This window comes from Paramisgurnus dabryanus, chromosome 23 (assembly GCF_030506205.2).
Source record: "Paramisgurnus dabryanus chromosome 23, PD_genome_1.1, whole genome shotgun sequence".
In the NCBI taxonomy this organism is placed as follows: domain Eukaryota; kingdom Metazoa; phylum Chordata; class Actinopteri; order Cypriniformes; family Cobitidae; genus Paramisgurnus; species Paramisgurnus dabryanus.
In genome coordinates this window covers 11417053-11432709 of record NC_133359.1, presented here as the reverse complement: position 1 = coordinate 11432709, position 15657 = coordinate 11417053, and the positions used below count along the sequence as shown (strand labels likewise).

The window sequence follows — 15657 nt, the reverse complement described above, 5'->3', positions numbered from 1 at the left end:
AACGAAAACTAGATAACAACAACGGAGTTATTTTAAAAGCCTCTTTGTTTGGGAACTACTTTCTTCCGCCACGGATTTAAGGGCGGCCAGAATGACAGGTAACACTTTCGGCTGCTTTGAATCTCATAATAACTCATTGGACGGAAAAGCCGTTTCTTTATCTTACCGTTTCTTGGTCACAAAGTGTAGTTTTAAGATAAGTTCAGTCGAGAATATATATATGTATTATTTTTAAATCTGCAGTCGATTAGTAAAGATAGCGCCTGTTTGAACGTTTGCTTAGTAAGATTCGGTAGTGAGATACAGAGCATGAGCGGACATCAGTGTTCACTCGCCCCGCTGACCACCGCCCTCTCTGGGCTACATCTCTGACAGGGATTCCCTGGCTCTGATATTCGCCTTGTCTGTGTTTGATGGTCAAAATGAGATCAAATCAGCAGTATTTGGTGTCATAATGAAACTATTACTTGTTTTCTTATTCATATTTAGTGTCTTTTGTGTTGTTATTGTTTTGGCGCGATGTAAAAGTTAATAAAACTATACTTATATACTGTTACTATTGCTTTCCCATTTAATCTCATCGCTATACGAGCACTCGATTATTATTAGACTTTGTTCTTATCAGTACTATATAAAACTGTTTTTTATAAGTGTCAGAGAGATGTTTTTGCATGCTGCTTATGAATATATCAGTGGCGATATCTCATAACATGTTTTAATAGTCACGTCTTGATAAATAAATGATCAATGTCCACATTTAAAAGCTGTGGTGCTTACCTGCAGTTCCACTGTGTTTTCGCGTTCTGAGGAGAGACATTGCTCCAGAAAAAAAATATCGTTTACATCCCTCTTTCCAGTGTTAATCGTCCACACGATGTGACAAGACATTACTCCCATTAAGTTTAACGTAAGATCCAAGAGCGCTGATCTTTGACGGAATAATAACTTCCGATTGGGGATTCACAGACTGATTTACGAGCTAGTGAACTAATGAGACACACGGAGAGTGTTTAAAAACAGCGCGTTTGTGTTTGTCCGTGTGTGAGTGCAGTTTTTCCATTCAGAGATGAGCCTGTTTAAAGGACCTCCATTCACTAGGTGGCGGAATGATATGAAAGGTGAAGCGGTTACTGTGCCGTTATCACTACAATATCGCACGCCTCTTAGCCAATCAGATTCGAGAACCAGAAAGAACTGTTGTATAAAGGTCATTATATGACTAAATATTATAAAAAAATGTAATCCTTAGAATTTAATGCAAGTTAATATGACCACCAAACTATCGACAGATATCAGTCTGAATAATGTGTTATCGGTTGAATCACTCATTTATATTGTACTTTATTTTGCTTTCTATACTTTTTAGAACTTTATAACTTCAGTTCTCATTTGCTGTCATAACAACAACACAGACATCCTGCTAAATATATCCGCGGTTTTGAATGGCACAAACAAACTTTTCATTTTAGGGTAATCTATCACTTTAAGCATAAATTTGACCTCTTATGTGACCTCTGAAAACCCTACTAAAGTAATTTTTGTTTTCTACATAAATCATCCTATATAATAATTGAGTTAGGTCGTGTCAAAGATTGAAATCGAATTTTAATCTAAAAAATTATAGAGAGTCTTTAGCCATAGACAGACAGGGTCGCATTTAATATGTGAATGAGTGCGAATCGGTCCTACTACACACACTGGCGTTCTTTAAGGTAGGCTATCACACGCGCTGGATGGTGAAAGTATTAAGCTGTCTGTCTGTCTGTAACACGAGCTGCAAAACTAAACGGAGAAAGAGGGGGGTAAGTTCATCTGAGCTTTATTTAGACACGGAAAAGACTCTCGGGCTCTTATTTACACAAGCACACAGAAGCAGAGGGTAACTTTAATTGACGATTATGAGTTTCACAGATAGCAGTTGCATCTTAAGTCATTTGAAATCGGAGTGCCTGAAAACATGTGAAATTCTATGTGGATGTACAGTTACGCCATTACATTCAGGTGGAATGAGAGCCAGGATCCTATAGGGATACCGGGCTGCCGTTTCGGGTGTGAACGGAATGGCGAAATCTTATCCCGCTGGGATGTTCACTGCCATCTTTTAAGGTGGTACATCACTCACAATCAGCATTTTCCTTTCCAAGGAATCCCTGGCGTTTCCACATCTCATCCTGTTTATCGGGTCTATCTCCAGCAATCACTCTGCGCTTTTGATTGCTCGGAAGTGCTTTGCTGATTTATCAGGCCTATTAATATTCCGTTTTTTTTTTTTAAATAGATGCAATGCCATTAGAAATACAAGGTGGACTACTTACAAGCCACTGCAAAGTCTTCAGAGCAATATCTTATTAGGGAAATTTTGTATATTTTGGAAGAAACATCTAAATATTCCAGATGTGTAAACATTTTTATTACGTTAAATAATGAAAACTAACTTCCAGAAGCTGACAATGTTGGCATGTCAGTTTGACAAACATGGCACATAAGTGTCTGCAGTATGCTAACAAATGACCAGAGGTCTTGACTTTGAGTTGCAGGGCTATTTATCACAACACTACAGGTCTTTAGTATGCCTATATTTACAAACAAGCTTTTAGCAGATGCTTTATTCTGAAGCAACCTGCAGGGCATTTATAGTGAGGCATACATTGCTTTATAATTGAGTGGTGTTTGTAGATTTGAATAGACAAAACTGTAATGGACTGCTTTTGGGCTACTTTCTTGGCATACCCTGATAAGCGGTATAGAATGGATGGATGCATGATCACTTTTCTTCATGGTGCCTTAGTTATATTAATTATATCCTGTTACACCACTGCCTCTGTGGGTGCTCAGATGTCAGTCAAGCCAGCACTTTCAGGGTTCAGTTCAAGAGGTCCATAGCAATACTAAAGGTGTGAGAGTTTGCGGTGTGAAGACTTTTAATTTAATAATAAATAAGAGTAAAATTACTAATTTGAGTGGTAAATAAAATGTTCAAAATTAAGATGCACACTTCCAAAAAATGGTCAGGCTGTTATGGTCAGAAAATGCTTATATTTGACCCAACAATGGGTTAAAACAACCAAGCATTTTAGGTTGAAACAACACAGAAATTTTTTAATTACAACCTAATGGTTCGTCCTGCTTTGATCGCTGGGTTGCAAATAACCCCAAAATATTTTTGTTCTTATACTTTCTGTTGCACAAACCGTTCTTTTAAAAGTTCTTTAAAGAAATTAAAGGTTCTTAAGGAAACCCAATTATTGTTCTTTAATGGCATTGCAAAAACCCTTTAAAACCTTTATTTTATATGCCTTTGTTTAAATAACATAACATTTATTTCATAAATACATTTTATTATTACATTTGGTGTTACTGAATATGAATAAAATACAACATACTATCCTTTCTTCAAATGACAGCTTTAAACCTTTGTGCCACTATATAGGTAGTTCAAGACTCGAGGCAGCTTTAACATGCCAATCAAAGTCAGGGTGGGCTTTACTGTCTCACTCACAGTGACTGTTATATCTGTTTGAGCTGTCTGCGCTTAGCACCATGTCAGAATGACTCCTATACCCTTACAACAATAAACCCGCTTAAAGTTTTAAAGTGTTCAATAGCAACAATAGGGTTTTTTCGCCGTCAGGCTGGAGTTATCGGACCCTAGAAACTGGTGGAGTGGGGGGAAATCGTGGAAGCACAACAAGAACCACGCTCGAGGGGCAAAAATGACCGCGCTGTCCCGAGAGATGAGCCAGGATGAGCCCGCGGAGTCCGCACCACCGTGCCACGAGCTGTGCGATGCGGAGCGCGCGGACCAGGAGTGCGAGAGGGTCACGATTAACATTTCCGGTCTACGGTTCGAAACTCAACTCAAAACACTCGAACGATTCCCAAACACGTTGTTAGGAAACCCGAGCAAAAGGATCCGATTCTTTGATTTAAACAGGAATGAATACTTTTTCGACAGGAACAGACCAAGTTTTGACGCCATCCTGTACTACTACCAATCAGGTGGGAGACTCCGACGACCCATTAACGTGCCGGTGGAAATTTTTTTGGATGAAATCCGATTTTACGAGATAGAAGAGGACGTCGTCCAGCACTTCAAAGAGGACGAGGGTTTGTCGAAAGAAGACGAGCGTCCGATGCCCTCCAATGAGTTTCAGCGTCAGCTCTGGTTGCTTTTTGAGTATCCCGATAGCTCTGGACCAGCCAAAATGATCGCCATCATATCTGTTATGGTCATCCTGATATCCATTATCATCTTTTGCTTGGAAACTTTGCCACAGTTTAGAGAGGACGAGCACGTTTTTAACAACCACATCGCGCTGAACGTAACCATTGAAAGATTCAGCACATTCACGGATCCGTTTTTCATGTTGGAGACCGTGTGCATCATTTGGTTTTCCACTGAACTGCTTGTAAGGTTACTCACATGCCCAAACAAAAACGCTTTTTTCAAAGACATCATGAACACTATAGATATATTAGCGATCATGCCGTATTTTGTAACTTTGGGATTAGACCTCGCCGAGGTTGAGTCCAACAATCAACAAGCCACGTCCATAGCTATTTTACGAGTTGTCCGCTTGGTGCGCGTCTTCAGGATTTTCAAACTTTCGCGGCACTCCAAGGGTCTCCAAATTCTCGGCCAGACCCTGCGTGCAAGCATGCGAGAACTTGGGTTGTTGATATTTTTCCTGCTCATTGGTATTATATTGTTTTCGAGCGCGGCGTACTTTGCCGAAGTGGATGACCCGGAATCATCATTTACGAGCATCCCGGACGCGTTTTGGTGGGCGGTGGTAACCATGACTACTGTTGGATATGGAGACATGTACCCCGTCACTATCGGTGGCAAAATTGTTGGATCGATGTGTGCTATTGCAGGAGTTCTTACCATCGCGCTGCCGGTACCGGTTATCGTGTCCAACTTTAATTACTTTTATCACCGAGAAAAAGACGAAGAGGAGCAGGTGGAGTACACGCACGTGACTTGCGGTCGACCGCCGCTGGCTGAGTGCAATAAGAGCGACAGTAAAACCTCTCTCTTTAAAACAGATAACTCAGATGACGACTCTGTAAATCCATCGACTTACTTAAATTTCAGTCACGTGGATGAATATACGGGAAAGTTCACAGATGTGTAAAAACAAAGTACCATTTATGTAAGTATGAATGATTTCTTTATTTGGTTATTCCTAAAAATACCATAAAAAGTCACTTTGCTGCGTTGCTTGGCAACCGGAAACAGCACTGTAAAAATGCAGCATAATAGTAAAAACAACTTGGTTTGGCATACTATATGTAAATAGTTGACATAACTTATAAAAACTAAGTTAAAGTTGCATAAAAATATATGTTGATTTGACAAAAATGCTGCATTTTTAAAGTGTGTTTTGTTTATTGAACTTATTTATTATAGGCTATGAATGTTACTGTATTCTTATTTGTTATTTTAAATGGGATATTTTAAAATAAATTATTAATATTAAAATTCAAAATAAATATTTATAAAAGATAAAAAAATCAGCAAAACATTTTCACGTGCATTTTATGGGAACATCGAGCGCCACTGTGCGGCTTATTTAGGGATCTGTTTAAAGTACCTAAAACCCATAGTTGTAAACTATTAACTGTCACATTTAGTGATGAGCGCATGTCATTTGTATCATTGTTTTTTTATTTTTTTCAGAATGCAGCAGATGTACGAAGAAACTATTGTGGCATTTTTTTTAAGGTTTCTGTGACTTTTGTAAACGTGTGCATTTAATCATTTTTGTAATATATTGTAATATGTAATTTACACATAATTTGTACATTATTGTAAGCCATGTTTAAGGCTTTTATGCGCTGTAATAGATAATAAGCTCAGCCTTGTGGCTTTTCTATAAACTGTCATAGGGGTTATTCTGCAATTGTTGCATTTGCTCAGGAATTAATGTAATTATTGGATTTAATAAGAAAACGCATGGTCTGATGCTATCTGTTGAGTGGGCTTCTTGTCTTGATAGTGCACAACAATAGAGGTTTTACTTTGGGATATCATGTGACATCAACATTTTGTCTAGTTAACCAGCCCACAAGACAGCTTCAGACCATATGAAAACTTTATTTTTCTAACACCCTATGAAAGTATGAACTGTTAACTTATTTTTGATAAATAAATATATTGTCATTTTCACAGTCAAACTTTGTTTGAAGTTTTGTAGTAGCCTATTTATAGGAAGTGATGCAAAATGATAGATTGCTGATGTGAATAATATATTCAAATGATCAGAAGTACTGTTCTATTATTTAATTGGCCATTGTCAATTTAACAAGCATAGCAGGATGAAAACCATACTTACATAACTGAAATCCTGCTACATAAATAATGTATGTCAGGTGGGAGCTATGACACTTTAAACAGCTCTGATTAATGACTGCTGCTGCATTTTTCTTGACTGAACTATTATCACTGGCAACCAGCAAAGTACACATACGGGGGGAAGTCATTGAACGGCAAATTGAGGAGAGGAAGGGGCTGTCCATTTCTTATTCATGATATTTAGCTGTTAAGAGCTCACTGCATACTCTGCCTGGCTGATGGACATCAGTTCTTGATTTGTGTGCAAAAATGAGAACTGGTCGATTAGATTTTAATGAGGATATAGACTGCCAATCTTTTCCCTCACAAATTATATATTTGGGTTATATGTTTGTTAGATGTTTATATTTATTTAATTTCCCCTGACGGCAGTATATCTGCATTAATAATTACAAAATGATTTCCATTATGGTAACGATTGACGGTGTTTGGGCTCCATCTATTGGTGTATTATAGGACACATCACTGTCCAGACAGAGGAAAATCTATTATTGTTAATGTAATTTAAGGGATGTATTATACCATCCCTAAACACGCAGGCCGAACAGCCAAACACTTTATAAGACAGAAAGACTAGATCAATAGACTAGGGTACATCCTTGATAAATCTGTGTACGAAAATAGAAAGTGTTCCCCCATTAACACAACTTAGGAAAAATAACAATAGTTTTTCACAGTAACCAGGTTCTTTTGTAGTAATCATGGTTTAACTATAGCCTACTAGTCATGTTTTTTTTACCATAAGATACATTTTTTAGTTAGCAAAACTACTGCTGATTTACGTAAAGACAATAAAGTAAAACTACAATAAAGTAATCAATCAAAAATATACGATTATAAAACGAAAATTACTACTTTAAAAAATGCACATCATCAAGGGTTTTCTGCAAAGAGCGCCGTCCATGGTGCTGAAACTACTCCGCGTACACACACCCACATGCTTCTATAAATAATCCAACCCCCACGCGACGCTTTTCTCTGATACACTCTCAAACGACACGCGTGGACATGTGCAACTCATCTGCTGTGGAAAAGTCTCCTCGTCGCAGAAAATCACTTCAGAGAAGTCTTCTCATTATTGTGATTATGGGTTACTGTGGTCAGAGAACAGTTAAAAGTGCCCGGCGAATCAGATACTGCGCCAGTGTTGGCACATAAGTGCTCTCGCGCAATGCGTGGACCAGCACTCACGGCCACACGCGTTAGCACAACCGGTCTGCATTGCGTCGAACCCCTCCCCCATCCCACTCCACGGCTCTCCTACTGTCCTACCCCCTCTCTCTCTTTCTCTCTCTCTCCCATGTGCAATACAGTGCAACAATATGTTGAGCATGTTTAAGGAATTATTCCTTCTCCCTGATCGATTCACCCCCTTTAAGAAGCCTTTCGCCTCTATAGCCCCATGTCAGTGTGTCCGGATAAAACCGACCGCTCGTCATCTTGTCTACTCGTAAGAGGAAAATTTTGCTGATGCAGTGATGTCTGGAAATGGTATGGTTCGCTTTTGCCCCCTTAATGTATCTCCCGCCTGAGCTGAGCTGCAGCATTACTGTTTCTCATGCAGCATAAGCCATTTACGCCGAGGTGCCGCCGCGCGAGCACGAGCGCATGGGAGGACGTTGCGGCTTCGCGTTGTTTTTCATCCTCTCTTTACGATTTTTGTCTTTTAGCACTACTCGTTTATACTGAATGTGACTATTTTTCCAAGAGATGTTTTATTTTATCATAGCATCTTCTGAAGAATGTCTTTAATAAGCACTAAGGATGTGAGGTATATGTGCCGCGTGGACCGCAAGAAAACAGTTAGAGAAAGTACGAAGATGTGAAGATTAATTTGAAAAGAAATTTATACAGCAAAACCCGCATTCCTTCAGTTACGAGGTAAGCATCAAAACTACATCAGTCTTATGTAAAAGTCTATGTGCTTTTTGAACCGTTAGCCTATTTACTCAAACTTATGCCTAAGCATTGTGTTTCCTATTCAAATATGCTAACACTCTTAAAACTAAAGGGTTCTTTGCAGCAATGCCATAGAAGAGCCATTTCTTGTTCTCTTTCAGCAAAACAACAATTTCTTACCTTTTATAGTCTGCAGATCCTTTCACTTAATAGAAGCTTTAGTACAACAAAAAGGTCCTTTAGACCATAAAATAGTTTTTTTTATGAAACCATATAACGAATCTGGAACCTTTATTTCTAAGAGTGTAGCATGTGAATTAAGACTGCATGCATGTTGTGTTTGAGCAAAAGTGACACTGTCCTGTCAAATCTTTTTACGAATAATATAACTAAGTGTAATGATGCAGAATTTGCCCTTAAGGCTGCACGCGTATGCGATTAATGCACAGAACAATAAGTAAATAATAAATAAATAACTACTGTGAACTTGCTGAGCTGGCAAATTTTGCCGCTGTTCGATCCATTTTTCTCTGACTCGGTGACAGAGGCGGCCGTAGCGGATGCAGCTGAGAGGAGCGATGACAACCGCAGTGGGGCCACGCTGAGGAAAGATCAAGTTAAACCCTACCCAGGGATACCCAAGATACATTTGAGAAAGGGAGAAAAGCAGCACCCCTGGGAGGGCGATTGGATGTCTGCTCAATTAAATTAACTGCGATTCCTGCAGAGCTGTGACTTTGACCTGCAGGATGACAGTCGTGGCCGGGGACCACATGGACGAGACTTCTGCCGTGCCGGGGCATCCGCAGGACACGTACCCCCCTGACCATGATGATCACGAATGCTGCGAAAGGGTGGTCATCAATATATCCGGTCTACGCTTTGAGACGCAGCTCAAAACTCTCGCCCAGTTTCCAGAGACTCTGTTAGGTAACCCAAAGAAAAGGATGCGGTATTTCGACCCGTTGAGAAATGAGTATTTCTTTGACAGAAATCGTCCGAGTTTCGATGCCATTCTCTACTTTTATCAGTCCGGGGGGAGGTTAAGAAGGCCGGCGAACGTCCCGTTGGATATGTTCTCGGAGGAGATTAAGTTCTATGAACTTGGCGCAGAGGCGATGGAAAGGTTCCGTGAAGACGAGGGCTTCATCCGCGAGGAAGAGAGGCCTTTACCGGAGAAAGAGTTTCAACGGCAGATATGGCTTCTGTTTGAGCACCCCGAGAGCTCGGGACCGGCCAGAGGAATCGCTATTGTTTCTGTTATGGTCATTTTGATATCCATTGTCATTTTCTGTTTGGAGACCTTACCTGAACTGAAAGCGGACCCGAGGGGACGCGAACAAATCATAGGGAACACCACCTTCTACTTCAAACCAAACATCCTAGCCGATCCCTTCTTCATTATAGAGACCCTCTGTATAATCTGGTTCTCCTTTGAATTGATAGTGCGGTTTCTTGCGTGCCCGAGCAAAGCGGCCTTCTTTAAGAACATGATGAACACCATTGACATCGTGGCCATCATACCCTATTTCATCACACTGGGCACCGAGTTAGCAGAAGATCCTGATGGGAAAGAAGGAAAGGGGGAGCAGGCAACATCGCTGGCCATCCTCAGGGTGATTCGTCTGGTCAGGGTGTTTAGAATCTTTAAGCTCTCCAGGCACTCGAAAGGCCTTCAGATTTTAGGGCAGACCCTAAAAGCCAGTATGCGGGAGCTTGGATTGCTCATTTTCTTTCTCTTCATCGGTGTCATACTGTTCTCCAGCGCTGTCTATTTTGCAGAGGCCGAAGAAAGAGAGTCCCATTTCAGCAGCATCCCAGATGCCTTCTGGTGGGCTGTCGTATCCATGACCACCGTGGGCTACGGGGACATGGTGCCGGTTACCATAGGGGGCAAGATTGTGGGTTCCCTGTGTGCCATCGCCGGCGTGCTGACCATTGCTCTTCCTGTGCCTGTAATCGTATCCAACTTTAACTATTTCTACCACAGGGAAACCGAAGGCGAGGAGCAAGCGCAGCTCCTCACAGTGAGCAATCCTAACCTTGCATCCGATTCCAACTCGAGCCGCCGCAGCTCCTCCACCGTCAGCAAGTCCGAGTACATGGAGATAGACGGAGACATAAACAACAGCATTGACAACTTCAGAGAAGCCAATCTCAGAACTGGAAACTGCACTATCGCTAATCAGAACTGTGTTAACAAAAGTAAGCTGCTAACCGACGTCTAGAGCTCAGAATGCAAGTGTGGGACAGTTGAAGATTCACTCACATACGAATGCTTACCTTACCTCCTCTTGTGTGAGCCCTTGCAATGCGAAAATCTCTACAATGCAGACGAAAGCAAAATAACAGACCAAAACATGATGCAGATCATTCAGTATACAGTTAGTCCAATACATTTTCAAAGAGGATGATGCAAAAAAAAAAAACACACACGCACACCCAGCTAATGTCCGCAGGCATTGAAGGACTCATGACGGCTGCCCCTCGCAGACGACTCTCATGTGATTATAAAACCATCACGCATGGACTGCAGATTACATTTCGGCTGCACGCTGCATTTTGGAAAGATATGCAGAGACATCTGCAGCGTTTGGTGGACGCCTCGTGGATAGGTGGTCTTCGATATCAACTGACCAGCAAAGCACCTTATGAACAAGACGTATCTCCTGCTGGGATGCTACGGAGGCCAAGGTCATCGGCCCATGGACATCCGCATTGCTGCTATTTTCCAGCAGATGCTGTAATTTAGATATCACCAAGTGATCAATTGCCATGCCCTTTAGATATAAGACAGCACAATGCCGAAAGAAGAGCCTCACAGTTAGCATGTTTAGATTATCCTCATTTTGATAGTGGCATGCCTGACGCATTACCTCATGACGATAGGACATTTGCTCCTATTTTGGTTTTCTTCCGTTTTTTTTTTTTCATTTCCATCAGCCTCTCTCTCTCTCTCTCTCTCACCCCTCCATCTCTAACCTTTCATTTGCTGCCATGAAAAGTGCACTAGTGTGTCATGATTTGAGATGTTATTATTTCAATGTATTTAAAAAACTGAATGTTTAACCTTACAGGAAACAGAATCTTAACGATATCATAGCATGTCAAAAGAAACTGCATTATGGCCTAATCGACTAAGGTACTGTGTATCCTAGTATATTTAATGCATGCCATCGGTATAATACAGCTTGTTGCAAATAAGATACCTCATAAGGGTGTCGTCGTTGCGATCAGGGAAACCGAGGGAGTGCGATTCCCGACTTTTTCTGAAATGTGACAAAATATATATGCAAGCCCCAATGCCGGGATGCAAACTTTTCGATCTAAAACGTAGACAAAGACGCAGAAAAATTGCTATCGAGATACTATCGAAATGCATATAATCATACAAAAAGCGCACCTGTTAGAAATGACTTTAACTTAGAGCATGGGCATCCTCTCGAAAAGAAAACAGCAGGCAGTTATAGACTTCATGCTTCCATTTTGCGATCGAATTTAGGACATTATGGATCATTTTCAGATTGCTTCATTTAGCAGGATGCTAAAGAAAACACGCCAGAGTTACTCATATTAGTTGCTAGTGCCTTTAACCCTCTCAGCAACCCGACAGATGAAAAGTGCCTCTGATTGAGTTTTAGGCAGGCAAGCGGACTGTCGTAATGTACGTTGAGGCTGGTCGTTACAGTGTAAACCGAGTGCATTTCATTTTTGCTTTCTTTATTTCATTAACGTGAAACGTCAGGCACAAAATCGCCATTTTCATGCGACGGCCGAGCTTGAATACGAAAACTTTGCAAGACGTTCAAACAAGGGAACGTTTTAGAGTTTCGAATCTGCCTTTGTTCGTGGTTTAATTAAGTTGTGCCATAAATAAAAAGTCTACCTCAGTGAGGTTAACGCACAGCTCACTGCAGAGCAGAATATCACAGCCTGTGAAGTGTGATACGTTAGAAATAATACACTTACAGTACCCCAGAATCAGCCTTTTTTCGAAGCACTTAAAACATATGCTACAATGCAACCACCCCTGACCCTCGCATCGGTAACCATGCTTCCATGCTAAGCACAATCAACAGTTATTTCGGTTTGTTTTTGTCCCTTTTCAAGACAGACATACGTGACGCGAGAGATAACAGCACAGACTTTCCTATACCACAGGGTATGTCATAGTAAATTAGGGTTTATTTGGTTTTTCAAGTGCTAGACTGTGTTAGGCCATCACCCTCCTTGGTGTAGTTATCAATAGGCTACCAGTGCATTACATTACATGTTGGTAAATTTAATGCAGACTTAATTGAATTTATAGACTTAGCGGATGATGTAATGAGTATTGATGGACTAAACATTAATGTGAAAGCACGTGATGATGTTGATGTAAACTGACTGGGCCATTCTGATGGATAGGGCTCCTTCATTTTATATTAAATTGAAAGAATTATTTTTAAAAATTTAGAAACAAATCACTGTTTTAGAAAGTGAAATGAGTGAAGTTAGTCGGGTCATGCGATCTTTATCGATCATTGAGGTGTGATAGGCAAACTGCATTATTTTACCTGTACTACTATATGAGTTTAATAATTTCTTTAGTCAGTTTTGTGCCAATAAGCACTGTTCAGGGTTTTATCCGTCAGTTTTTGTTTATAATTCATACCAGTGCTTGTTTCATTTTTAATGCAAACTGAAATGAATGGGTCGAGTAAACAAAAATCAATGATGTGTCAACCTTGAAACATGCTTTATATTTTTTCTTACGACAACAGCTCAGTAATTTAACTGAATAACGAATTGTGAATTGTTGTTAAACCCTATGGTGCTATGCATAATCTTATATATAAAACAACTGTACCATGAATCAAAGCAATTTCAGGATTTACAGGATTGTCCATAATACATTTTTTTGTCACCATATACCAAGGGCTGTGGCAAATTCTAGAGAAAAATGCGGATTTAAAGCTATTATCTTGCAAGAGGAATGATGATGTGTTTGCAAGTGTATAAATGTACTTTGGATATAACAGAAACGCAAAACATAACAGACATCCAGTTCTCAGAAGTGTTGTCCATCCTTTAAATCAAATTAAGCTTTTAGAAGTTTCTTTAGTTTCTGATCTGAGGTTTATACGCAGTAAATGATGGCTGGATCAGATCAGTTCTGTCTCTGACATGTCAATCTATAACATGCACGTTTGTATCATACATTTGCATTATTAAGAATTTCCTAACAACAACAAAATCAAATTTTATTTTTTAAAAAGCAAAACGTAGAAAATACACTGCAGTTAAGTAAAAACTATACAGTATTACTTCAAGAAAGTGATGTGCCATCATATCCGTTACCCAATGTAAAGGCAGGTTGTCAAAAATTGAGGAATTTTCCCAGGTTGTGGCCTTTTGAAGGATGTTGCAAACATACTTATTTTTCTTCACCTGCGTGGCCTCGTCTAGCTATATTACCATGTTGCGTTCATATGGCACTATAGATAACTGTGCTTTAAAGAACCCATGCCCTCGATAAAACTGCGGTAGACTCACGAATGGGTCCGTAAGACAAGCCATTACAAATATATAGGAAGACTATAGCTTGTTTTATCGATTTCACGAAATAAAATACAATAAATGGCATTAGCATCGAAAACGTACTGTACATTGTACTTTTTTGTAATAACCAAACACCATACCGCCAACCAAAACTCAACAGCAACCTAGCAATTGCAAAAATCTGCATGGTGTATGGAAGACTGCATGTGCTTAGCCTTTCAAAACTGAGGATCAACTATATTCCGGTTGCATCATTTTTAAGCCCTTGCTGTCATTCGTTCCTAAAGCCATCTTCATCATTTATACGACAATGTTATTTATGTTATCTTTTGTTTGGGGACGTTATTTAAACTACGGAGATCAGAATGTATTGAGTTTGTATGCTTGTTTATTTATTTGTGATTTCCTGCTTTCTGGATACTGAATGATAGATATTGCCGATGGAAATTTCATGCTAGTGATGCATTTAAAAACATTTAATTCAGGATCCAGGATTGCCATAATACAGCCAAAATAAAGTGCAGACCATCTCAGCTACAGGGTTATGTTAATGGCTTCATGTAAATGTTTGTTTCATGTACATTTGGTAAAACTCCTCATGTTTCTGTACGTTTTGTGTCTTCATTATCCCAATTTTGCGCTACAATGTTTTAACTTGTCGTACATTGACAACGGCATGGTCTGTGATCTATGCAAGGGTTCTTTTGTTTATTATGTCAGATTTGATTTGATCATACATCTAAATCAATAAATTTTTAATTATCAGCTGTCAGGTGTACGTTACTGGTTTTTGGAGACTTAATTGGTTTTTAGAGATCTATTGCTATAAATATATGTAAATGTTTTAAATGTTTCAGAAATTGTTGTAAATGTCACTTTCCATGGATATAGTATGCTTAAAGGAAAACAACACCTTTTTTCAATATATTACTATGTTCTTACCTCAACTTAGACAAATTAATACATGCCTATCTATATTTAATGCGTGCACTTTATCTTTGCACAGCATTTCGTGAATGTGTTAGCATTTAGCCTAGCCCCATTCATTCCTTAGGATCCAAACAGGGATGAATTTAAAAGCCACCAAACACTTCCACGTTTTTCATATTTAAAGACTGTTACATGAGTAGTTACACGAGTAAGTATGGTGGCACAAAATAAAACGTGGCGTCTGTTTTTAAGCAGATAAAAAATGAGAACTATATTGTATGGCGGAAGAACACTTGGCACAGTAACATCATCAATATATACCGCACTGATATAGTTCTCATTTTTTATCTGCTTCAAAAAATCGCTTATTTGTTTTATTTTGTGCCACCATACTTCCTCGTGTAACTACTCGTGTAATAGTCTTTAAATAGAGAAAACATGGAAGTGTATGGTGGCTTCTAAATGCATCCCTGTTTGGATCCTAAGGAATAAATGGGGCTAAGCTAAATGCTAACGCATTCACGAAGCGCTGTGCAAAGATGAAGTGCACGCATTGAAACAAAATGAGTATGTATTAATTTGTCTAAGTTGAGGTAAGAACAAAGTAAAATATTGAAAAACGGTGGTGTTTTCCTTTAAGTCATCTCTTTCATCCAATGCAACATACAGTGCATTACATTTCATTTCATCAGGACACTGGTCAAAAATGCTCCCTAAAGGGGCGTGCACACCAAAGCTTTTACGCCCGTGGCCGGCGCATGTTTTCAATCGTTTCCAATGAAAGCTCAGCGTTTTTCAAAAAAGCCAGCAGCTGGCAGTTTTCTTCCACGCTAAAAAACGGCGCTCGGCGGTTTTTCCGCGCTGAGTGCCAAGAGTTGAAAAATATTAAACTTTGGGTGAAAAGCTCCTCTCGTCAATGTCAGTTCTCA

The 15657-nt window shown here is 39.6% G+C and overlaps 2 protein-coding genes across 2 annotated transcripts; both read left to right on the top strand.

The window, feature by feature from the left end:
- Nucleotides 1-3333: 3333 nt before the first annotated feature.
- Nucleotides 3334-6169, top strand: kcna6a (potassium voltage-gated channel, shaker-related, subfamily, member 6 a). Its single transcript, XM_065291885.2, has 2 exons — nucleotides 3334-5156; nucleotides 5684-6169. The coding sequence occupies exon 1, from the start codon at nucleotides 3714-3716 to the stop codon at nucleotides 5136-5138; it is 1425 nt and encodes a 474-aa protein (XP_065147957.1). The 5' UTR covers nucleotides 3334-3713; the 3' UTR covers nucleotides 5139-5156; nucleotides 5684-6169.
- Nucleotides 6170-7126: 957 nt separating this feature from the next.
- On the top strand, nucleotides 7127-14565 carry kcna1a (potassium voltage-gated channel, shaker-related subfamily, member 1a). The gene is made up of 2 exons (XM_065291886.2): nucleotides 7127-8239; nucleotides 8803-14565. The coding sequence occupies exon 2, from the start codon at nucleotides 9007-9009 to the stop codon at nucleotides 10483-10485; it is 1479 nt and encodes a 492-aa protein (XP_065147958.1). The 5' UTR covers nucleotides 7127-8239; nucleotides 8803-9006; the 3' UTR covers nucleotides 10486-14565.
- Nucleotides 14566-15657: the final 1092 nt, after the last annotated feature.

Excerpts from the sequence above, each read along its gene's own strand:
- kcna6a (XM_065291885.2), top strand. The coding sequence starts at position 3,714 with ATGACCGCGCTGTCCCGAGAGATGAGCCAGGATGAGCCCGCGGAGTCC.
- kcna1a (XM_065291886.2), top strand. The coding sequence starts at position 9,007 with ATGACAGTCGTGGCCGGGGACCACATGGACGAGACTTCTGCCGTGCCG.